The sequence below is a fragment of the Stegostoma tigrinum genome, chromosome 41, assembly GCF_030684315.1.
Source record: "Stegostoma tigrinum isolate sSteTig4 chromosome 41, sSteTig4.hap1, whole genome shotgun sequence".
In the NCBI taxonomy this organism is placed as follows: domain Eukaryota; kingdom Metazoa; phylum Chordata; class Chondrichthyes; order Orectolobiformes; family Stegostomatidae; genus Stegostoma; species Stegostoma tigrinum.
This window is the reverse complement of record NC_081394.1, coordinates 14,783,083-14,793,922: the sequence shown is the minus strand read 5'-3', so window position 1 is coordinate 14,793,922 and position 10,840 is coordinate 14,783,083. Positions and strand designations below refer to the sequence as shown.

The following is a 10,840-nucleotide window of genomic DNA, read 5'->3' as shown; positions in this document are numbered from 1 at the left end:
GCAGGAACAAGGGACTGTTACAGAGCAGACCAAAGCCCCTCAAAATATTTTAAGGTAACCTCGACCATAATCATCATCATAGAATATCATCATCATAGAATCCCGACAAGGATAGTTAATGAGGGTGTCTGTTAACATTGTGAGATAGTGGGAAGACTGGACTTGGAAGGCCAGTATCCAAGTATCCATGGAGTTCCAATGCTTTTAGGAATTCTCGTGCATGTCTCTGTTTGGCTTGTCCTAGGATGGATGTGTTGTCCCAATCAAAGTGGTGTCCTTCCTAATCTGAAAGTAAGGATACTAGTGATAGTAGGTCATGTCTTTTTGAGGCTAATTGATGTTCATGAACTTCAATGAATGTCAATGAACATCAACTAGCCACAAAAAGACATGACCCACTATCACTCGTATCCTTACATACCGATGAGGAAGGGCACCACTTTGATTAGGACAACACATCCATCCTAGGACAAGCCAAACAGAGACACACACGAGAATTCCTAGAAGCATGGCATTCCAACCGGAATTCTATCAACAAACACATTGATTTGGAGCCCATCTACAACCCGCTGAGAAAAAGAACAGGAAATGACATCACCAACACAGGAAATGATATCACCAACCCAAGGAAACCTAAACAGATAAATAGAAAGCGGGACACAACACCAGCGCTTCACCGGAGGCTCACTGATGATGTTATCTAGAATGGTGACGAAACGTCTGAAAACGAACCTTCCAGCTCAGCGAGCAAAGTCACATCCAGAAAAGGCTATTGCAAAACAAGCCTGAAATGAGGCCTACAAATGTTATGCGGTTATTATAGAACGACAGCACCAAGGGGTGTTTGATGGTTTGATTCGATGCTAACTATTTGATGGAATGCAATCTGCCTAATTCATTTCTGCCAGTCCATTTATTGAGAACTTTCTTTATTTTTGTGGATGCTGCAATGGCATAGCTTTCTTAACAAATTAATCATTACGCTAACATCAGCTGAAGGTTAAAAATCGGAACTCAATATCATGGCAATCCGAAGTAAAACGTTCAGTGGGGAGTGACCCCACGCCACTGTTCGGTCTTTCATTGGAACAAACGTTCAATACAAATCATTTGACAGATGTTTATTACTCAGTTCTGCACTCATCAAAGCAGGGGTTTACGGTATTGGCTTACAGATTGTTGTCAATTCATTTTCAAAGTAAAGATTCACTTGATTGAAGCCAATGGGTATTTTACAAATCTAATGAACTGTTTCCTGAACTTAGACTGAGTTACTCCATAAATGAACGCATTTGTGCAACAATTCAGACTCAGCAGCATATATCCAACTCTTTCAAAAATGTGCAAGCTGTCATTGTAAAATCTGGGATCGATTGCTGCAATCCGATAATATAAAAAATTTATTACATAGGGTGACCACAGCAGTATGAAGCTGCTAGATATGGCGAACAGTAAAATCATTGACTTTCTTCTGCTTTCCATCTCAGGGTCACTATGCTTCTCTTCCGTGTTCTGACTCCTCAATCCTCTACGGATCCGATTCACGATTAAAATGGATCTGACTGTCAGAGCGTTGAAGAGCAAAACTAAAATGAATGGGAGTAATGGTGTTAACACTTTATCAAACCAGTCATAAACTACCCACCCGACTTCAGTATAATAACTTGGCTTCATTTGACAAGACCAGTGTACATTGTCAACCACAATCTTAGTTTCCCGTATAATGAAAATGGGAACATTTTTTAGAAAGAATACAGTGCAGGCTGTTGAAAGAATAACAGCTGCTGTTTTCACAGTACAGTATTTCAGTTTCAGCTTCCGGCAACAAATGGTCACAAACCGGTCAGCGGAGAAAGTGACAGTGAACCAGACAGAACAGTCTGAACTCACAAAAAGCAGGAAGTCAATCACAATGCACGCTGGTGTAAGATGCAGGAACGATCCCTGGTAAAAGTAGTGATTTAGCTGATACAGTATAACATCAGTGATGATGACCATCAGATCCGCTGTTGCCATGGCTACGAGGTAATGAGTGGTGCATCTGGAGAGGCCACATTTTCCGAGGGACAGGATCACAATTGACAGTGTGTTAACTGTAAGATGAAGAATTGACACAAGTTCAGAAATTGTAGGCTGAACAATCATCTCTTTGAGTCAAGATGGCAATGGTTTGATTTTAGCCGAAAAATAAATGTGGTCAGGAAGAAGAGTTGTGAGCGCATGGAATAGTTTACCAGTGGTAGTTGTGGAAGCGGAGTCATTAGTGACATTTAAGCGACTGCTGGACATGCACATGGACAGCAGTGAATTGAGGGGAATGTAGGTTAGGTTATTTTATTTTTGGATTAGGATTATTCCACGGCACAACATCATGGGTCGAAGGGCCTGTACTATGCTGTACATTTCTATAAGCATCTTAAAATTTGAAATGAACTTAATCGAGATTCCATCCCACATTAAGCTGCGTCATCTCAATTTAAAAAAAATACAAGTGGATGTGTCGTCATTGAACATGAATTACTGCAAAACATTTGTGGAGGTGCAGAATGGTTATTTGGATATGTTACTGTTGCACACAGAATGAGATTGACATGCTCTGTTGACTTCACCATCATCTCTGCTCACCGAAACAAAACAAAAACATAACTAGTGTACCAGACTGCGTAGTTCCTTCCCATGTTCCCAACAATGAATCAAGCTATTATCCTAGCGAAGGACTATGAATCTACATGACGTAAGGACACATTTTAACATGCTCACAATACAAGATGTCATGGAATTACATGCAGTTTACAAACACTTTGCCCAGAATCATGTCTCACCCCACCAACCGATAGAACTCCAGATGGCAATCGGAAAATAGGACAGTTCATGCTGTATGAGGGCAGGTGATAATCATTGAGAATCTGAAATATGCATAATTCATGAGCATCGTGATAAACAAATGAGCTGTCAATTGACACAACAATTCAGCAAAGTTCGCCCTGAACATAAGAAGAAACAGAAGAAGTCTTTCGCATGAGAAAATGACTGAAAGTGATTGTTAGATGCTTGGAGTGGAGAACAAACAGCTGGTAGTGTAGACAGAGAGAAACCCATTTGCAAAAACAAGTCCAAATACTTTATATTCACAAAAGTACATGTCTGATATCTTCCATTACCAACAAATATCACCCGGACAAACACATGATGTTGTTATGCTCTAAACAGCAGCGAGGTTTGTCGAAATGTGGATTGTTCTGTTTTGAGAATATAAGACTAAGAGCACCTGAATCTAAGGCATGGAAGTCTGATACATAGTAAAATGTGACTGATAGGTTAACGATAGCTCCAGATCATAGCTGTAGACTGAATTGAGGTAACATGTGAAACAATTGAACACCCTGTAATTAATAGTTTCAAGTAATGGAGGTCCTTATTGCACACTTTAGGGTCATGGGGGCGAGTGCTGAGAAACTGCCATGAAAATAATTTCGAGTTTCACAAGATTGTCTTGAGCGGAATTGAGCATCTGAATCAAGCAGCTGAATTATTGAGCATCCCTTGAATTAGACGATTACAGTGGAATGAGATAGGGTTTCTTCGCCGATCAAGGAGAGGATCAGAGAGTCACTTATGAATATTGAGACAAAAATACCGAAAGAAACTTAATGACACCTCGCTTGATGTGGCAGGGACGCTGACGATGAATGCGTTCAATGTGGAGGCAATACAGTTCAAGGTCGTGTGATGGTGAAGGTGTGGGGTCATTTGTCTCTGAGCCAAAGCTTTGGGTTCACCTTTCACTTCAGCTTCCAGTGACATTGCAGAGTATAATCAGAACAAGTTTTTTAAAAACGGTCACAAATGACCGTCATTTCCATCCAAAAGTTGCCAAGAGCAAGTCACAAGCGTCAGCGATGGAATACAAAGGGAGATGGAGGATCATCTTCCCTCCAGATTCATAGCCACAGAAGGATTCATTTTGAAAAATGGACGCATATACTTCACCCAAAATCCAACAATATTCATTGAGTTCTTTTGACTGAATAGGCGTGCTGGATCCGATCACACATCATGGGGGCTGATCGCTCTTCCTGCAGGGTTGTGTTTGAAACTGTCCCTTTCTGTGGCACAATGATTTAAGCCTGTCTTCAATGAAGGCTGCACGAGAAGTGGCCTGTTGTAGACAGTGAGAAACGTCGGCGAATCCCAATGTCAGCGATGTATGAAATGCTGTCATACCATGGGACGGCCGGAACAGTGTAGTAGAGGGACATTGTCACCTGGGGAAAGTTACATTGTGGACAAGAGGTGCGGAAGTTGCATCTGAAAATTCAAATAAAAGCAACAACAAACGGGACGAGCGAATTAAACACTTGCAGTAGGTGAAATAGGTGAGGACGTTAAATCAGAATTTCAGCAGAGCCAATGTGATTTTGAGAGATGTTAGTGAGTAGTTTCCCAAAGAACTTGAAGTAGAGAAGCCGCGATTAGATGAACAGCGAGCAATACGGAAAAAAACGACCGATTTCAAAGTACTTACTTTCGTTCAGGACCAAAAAAAGGACTGACCACATTGACAAAGTAGGTGGGGGGAGAGATGCCGTGTTTCCGCTGTCCCAGAAAAGTTTCAAACCACATTAGCTCAGACTAAAAAAAACTCCGATAAAAGAGACGATACAATTTAAAACGATGCTAGATGCAATCATTTCATTGGTATTAGGAATTCCACACCCACACCAGGAGCAGGACAGTACTTGTGTGAACATGTGCACAGCTGGTCAGGGCGTAAAACCTTCCAACAGGAATGCGGGTTTCAGGGAACTGAGCTAAGAAATTACAAGTGGGATCTACCAGCCTTAGCTTCTGAAGAGATACTGACCGTACCATGAACTTTGCCTCGACGACATCTAAGAATGTATTCATCAAAGAAAACTAAGGCAAAACAAAAATAAATTCAGATATAAATGGCAATGTAATCGGAGATGCAATGAATTTCAAAGATTTCTGAAAAAGAAAATCAATGCACATTGCAGTTTGTGGAACAAGCACAGATAATGCTGCAGAATCTCAGCGGATCTGGCAACATTTGTGGAGACAGAAACATAACTAAGGTTTCGAGTTCAGTATGACTTCTTCTGAATTGTGTGCATGTTTTGTCAGTTTCTGTCTGTGTCTGTTTCACATTTCCAGCATCAGCAACATTTTGCTTCAAAACTCATGGAGCAAAATGAAAAAGAAAATACTGTGGTTAATTGCGCCAGCAAGCGAATAAAAAGTGATACGTGACATAAAGTTGAAACTGCAACTTAGGTATCCATCACTCAGCACGGTGGGCAGGCCTGAAAGCCATATTGCAGAAACATGCGCTCTGACAGTGGGGAAACTGCAAATCCTTCAGAAGAATGATTATTCACTGATGGATTATAAATACATGGAAAGACTGAAGGGATTGAACGATGTTTCATTTTTTAAAAAAGCCGAAGAATGTCGTGGCCCTGGAGACGGTTCAGAGGAGTTTCACCAGGTTCATTCCAGGGGAAGAAGGACTGTCATGGTTGAATAGCTTGGGCTATACTCGCTGGAGGTCAGAAGGATGAGAAGGATTGAGGTATAAAAGCACATTGATAATATGGACGTTCAACAGATATTCCCCCTAATAGGACAGTCTGGTACAAGAGGTCATCGACATCGAGTGAGAGGGGGTAGTTTCAAAACTGAGATGAGGACAAACTACTTCTCTCAGAGGGTTGTGAAAATGTGGAACTCACCGCCCAAAATCAGTCAACAGATTCATGACAAAATAGATAGGTTTCTGAAGACAGGCGAAAAGACTTTGGGAAACATTCAGGAAAGTGGGGCTGAGACCACAATAAGATCAGCCATGGTCTTGTTACATGGCAGCACAGACTCAAAAAGCTGAATTGTCTTCTCTGGTTCATAATTCCTTCGTTCTGATGTAAGCTGCTTATTGACAGAGACCTACTTGTGCTCCATAGAACAATTCCGAGGATGACTGTGCAAATATAACTAAGTTCAGTTTCCTTGTAAGGGAATGTGATCTTTGAGTTTATCAAGCCTTAGCCACTGATAAGTTGGACATGGTAATCACCAGAAGTAATTTTAGTCAGAATGCTGTGAGAAAATTGGACTTACTTACACCTGGAGTTATGAAGGCAACTACTACCATTGAATGTGAGATAAGTTTTGGGAAAATCTTAAGCAACAGAGCACAGAAATAAATAATATTGATCACATTATATCAGGATTTGGAGCTACTCATGTCAAACTAAGTGGCAGCACTTAAAAGTTGACTGATGTTACTTTCATTGCTGTAAATTGTCTGCTATCTCCCGATTATCTGAATGCAAAGGAATTTATTGCACAGAATTGTGTACACTCAAGTAGGGAATTTTTAAAAAAAATTCGACAACATTTACGTCCTAATTACAAATCTGATCTCTGTTGAGTTTAAAAACGATTGTATACTATTCAGTTCAACGTGTCTCTTCTGATACAGTGAGCAAAAAGGAAGCTTTCTCGTGAGGAGTGAGAGTGAGTTTCAGACAGTAAATGGTCAGTCAAAGGTTACTTAGTTGCATCGTAAAATAATGAATAGCTGTAGCTAGGACTCATTTGGTAGAATAGACCAAACATAAGAGGCAGCACTGACAAGTGATCAATTACAGAAATGTTGTTGGGAAAGGAATTAACCAACTTCAAATAAATGTAAGCATTTTTGGAAACTATGGTACATTTCATTTTGTGTTGAAGACTGGAAAAACACACTCGGTACAGGTAATGTGTCAACAAATTTGTTTTGCTGCTTTCCATTAGTGTAACCCATCAGGATTAGCATATATCAGTGAAAGAAAGAAAAACCTTTATTATTCAACAGAGCAAAAATCCACTTTGCAGGGGATTATATTTATTCATCAAGAAAAGGCTTCCCTGCAAGTAATCTACTCAGTTTAAAGACCCACACCAGGTAAAATCAAAACTTACAACAATCCTGATAATGCTATTCGACAATGGCAGTGCCAAACTAACACGCAGCTAATCCAACTCTACAATCGCAAATACTTCGAGCTAAATAGAAGCCCTGTGGCACTGTATTCCACTGCACAGATTCATGCAATCTTAAAAGTTATGTTGAGGGAGGGCAATGGTCTAGTGACAGTATCACTGCACTATTCATCCAGAGATCGCAGTAATGTCCTGAATACCCAGATTTGTATCCTCCAAGGCTGATGTTGGATTTGAATTCAATGAAAAAATAATATGGAATTAAGACTCTACTGATTTCCATGAATCCATTGTCAAAAGTAGGAAAATCTATCTGACTCACTGATGTTGTTTAGGGAAGGTAACTGCCATCCTTACCTGGTCTGGCTGACAGGAGACTCCAGGCCGACAGCAAATTGGTTGACTCTTGACTACTGATAGGCAATAAATCTCTAAACAGTGGTGCCATCATTCCATGAACGAATTGAAAGAAAAATAACTTACCAGGGATGCCAACAGCAGCAATAGTGATGTAATATACCTTATCAACAATGCTAAACAATTCTAGCATTTTGTGTATGTAGGGTGTGTTCCCGGGGAATGGACTCAAACCCTTTGAATTAAACACGGTATGAATGTGTTCGGAGACACTATTTTATACCCTTTCAGATTCCAAGGGAGATTTGAAACTTACATTGTTGTTACTTCTGATTTGTTTTGGGAAATATATTGTCACAGGGATATTAAGTCCCTGTCGCATTAGAATTATTCAGTTCTGAGGCTTGATAGCAAAACAGCAAAGAGAAAGTTGAAACCATGAGGGACGCGATAACAGGACAATCACCGTGAGCAATTCATTGCAGGAATCTTACAGTCATAGAGACACTGGATTTTACCACATGGAAATAGACACCTTGGTTCACTTCATCCACGCTGTATACAGATTTCAAACTGCCCGAGACCTATTTACAAAATGTCTGCCTCATATCCCTCTAAATCCGTCCTATTCATATCACAGATGCCTTTTAAAGGTTGTAATTATATTTGACTTTGCCACTTCCTCCGGCAGCTCTTTCTGAACAGGTGTGAGAAGGTTACTCCTCAGGTCCATAAAGCAATAGTGCCTCCCAAACTGACACAGAGACTGTAACCTGTACTTAGCTTTGACAGATCCAGCAACTGGAGCAAAACAACTAAAGGAATACAGCAGTTTTTGCTAATCATACACAGATGATTTTATGAAGGTATCTTAATCAAATGTAGAGATTCTTTACGAGAAGGGTTAGTCCATTCAGCCCTCCGAACCTATTCCCCCATTCAATATTATCACGGCTGATTCTACAGCTCAGTACCCTGCTCTTAGCTTTCTCCCAATATCCTTTCATCCATTGAGCTCTAAGATGACTATCAATTGCCTTCCTAAAAATATTCAATAATTTAGCCGTGATATAGATTTCCACAGGTTCTCAGCTCCCTCAGGGAATAAGTTTCTATCTATCTTGGTCAAAATGAAATATTTATTATCAATGCAACCCCTAGTTCTGGACTCCAATCATTGAGAGCAATTTCTTGAATCTACAATGAACTTAAAAGTAATTAATCCAAAGGCCTTTAGTTTAATATTTCCCTTCAGTGTGTACTCTGAATCTTTGTTGACCACTCATGCAAAAAGACTACACTGGAATTATTTGAAATCTCACAGCTTGTTCTGAGCTAAGAATGTCAAATCTGAGGCTCTCAAGTTCTCTGACAGTTTCTTCATGTCTCTTTGATATTGATGATAATTACCAATTGTATTTTAATTCATCCTTTCCTTCCTTTCAAAGCTGTCATTCCAACTGGCCAAGCTAGGCTTTCATTCAGCTCAAAGCCTAGTCTACATTTCCAGCACCTTCTTTCAGCCAAATTTCACACCACTTTAAATTTACTCTCCACTGCTATTGATATATTTCACCATCTCCTTCATTAGTAAATAACCGTGCAAATTATACATCACAATTCTTTACTGTTCACGACATTCCTACAGTGTGGAAACAGGCCATTCAGCCCAACAACTCTACACCCGACTCTCTAAACAGCATCACACCCAGACCCATTCTCCTACCCTGGCCCTGCAAGCCTGCATTTCCCATGGCCAATCCACCTACCTTGTACATTTTTGGACTGTGGGAGGAAATCGGAGCACCTAGAAGAAACCCATGCACACCTGGGGACAATGTGCAAACTCCACACAGTCACCCAAGGCTGGAATTGAACTCGAGTCCATTGCACTATGAGGCCCCATGCCCTGGCAGTATTGTTAACCACTGAGGTAAGACATAAGGTATTTAATTTGAAACATATCATAACTTTTTATTGTTGTTCCATTCTATTACACATCACCATTTTCATCCATTGTGGAGTACCTTATGATGGATTTCATTCCATTGCAATGCACCTGACGAGTGTCTGAACATTCTACCCCTCCACAGCACTCATTGTGCTGCTCCAGTTTGCTATTTGGTTGCAAATTTCATTTCATCATGTTCAGGTCTTGACTCATAGAAATCAGATTTCTTTCAACAGATCAGTTTTCAATCCAAGGTGGCTCCAGTAAGTGGTGACTCTTTGCAAATAGCACGCAAAGCAATGCTTTTCACAGTATTTCGGCAACTCTGACATTGCATCTAATCTAATCTTGAGGTTAGATTTCATTATTTGTCTTTATTACCAAATTAATGTACATAACACTAGATATTCAGATTCCTGTCATTCTCCTAAACGTCACTGATTACAAGTCCAACCCACGCAATCTTTCCTCCGAAGGAAATCCCTCCGTAGCCCGGAATCAACCAAGAGCATGTGCTCTGGAGAGCCTCCCACAGTTTGCCTTCGTTAAAGGGACGAGAAATGTTCCGTTTTTCAGTGCGGTCTTGCCAATGCTTGCTTTAGTTTTAGCAAGAACTGACTATTTCTATGAACAAGAACAAAGTTGCTGGAAAAGCTCAGCAGGTCTGGCAGCATCTGTGAAGGGGAGAACAGACTGAAGGTTTCGGGTCCGGTGATCCTTCCTCAGAACTGACTATTTCTATATTCCATTCTCTTTGCAATGACAGCCAACGTTGCCTTAAACTTGTTGTTACCGAAGACTCGGATGGGATATCTTCTTGGGATTCATGCTCTGGGACCCGCTAACTTCTGTCCACCGCAGCTTTCGGCAAATGCTTCCCCGTTCGAGATCGATGTGACTGGGGATTGATCCATTCTCCCTGGAGGACCTGGTGAGCGATGTGACTGAAATTGATCTACACCCCCTGGAGGATTTGGCTGTCATCGATTCATCCAACTAGATTCATCCATCGCTCCCCCGGAAGACCGGTGATCGATGCGTCTGGGATTGATCCATCACTTTTCTGACCATGATAATAAAATGTGAGGCTGGATGAACACAGCAGGCCAAGCAGCATCTCAGGAGCACAAAAGCTGACGTTTCGGGCCTAGACCCTTCATCAGACCCTCTCTGATGAAGGGTCTAGGCCCGAAACGTCAGCTTTTGTGCTCCTGAGATGCTGCTTGGCCTGCTGTGTTCATCCAGCCTCACATTTTATTATCTTGGAATCTCCAGCATCTGCAGTTCCCATTATCTCTGATACTTTTCTGACCATACTGTGTCCCATTGCAGCCAGAGACAGGCGCGAACAGCCCTGTATCACTGTAAGCACAAGAGGGACAGGCAACGAGGAAGGGCATGTGGAGTAACTGCATTTCAGTGGATTTATCCCCAAAAACAAGAGTCCCCAGTGCACAGAGTCACTTACTGAGACACATTGATACACACGCACACATGTAAAGATGGACACACAGAGACAGTGAC

General features: G+C 41.1%; 1 protein-coding gene across 2 annotated transcripts; it reads right to left on the bottom strand.

Annotated features, from left to right (window-relative positions):
- Positions 1–1,070: 1,070 nt before the first annotated feature.
- Positions 1,071–7,595, bottom strand: LOC125450583 (probable G-protein coupled receptor 139). Of its 2 annotated transcripts, none has more exons than XM_059641353.1 (2): positions 7,492–7,595; positions 1,071–2,093 (listed from the first exon to the last, which is right to left on the bottom strand). In XM_059641353.1, exons 1-2 carry the CDS (start codon positions 7,556–7,558, stop codon positions 1,207–1,209), a joined length of 954 nt encoding a protein of 317 aa, XP_059497336.1. In that variant the 5' UTR covers positions 7,559–7,595; the 3' UTR covers positions 1,071–1,206. The 2 variants fall into 2 exon arrangements, with proteins under 2 accessions (XP_059497336.1, XP_048382544.2); XM_048526587.2 differs by lacking the exon at positions 7,492–7,595 and adding an exon at positions 4,526–4,782.
- Between the last annotated feature and the right edge of the window lie 3,245 nt (positions 7,596–10,840).

Coding starts and splice junctions, on each gene's coding strand:
- LOC125450583 (XM_059641353.1), bottom strand. CDS start 7,558: ATGCTAGAATTGTTTAGCATTGTTGATAAGGTATATTACATCACTATT. Junction 2,094..7,491: donor TGCTGCTGTTGGCATCCCTG/GTAAGTTATTTT, acceptor TTCATCTTACAG/TTAACACACTGTCAATTGTG.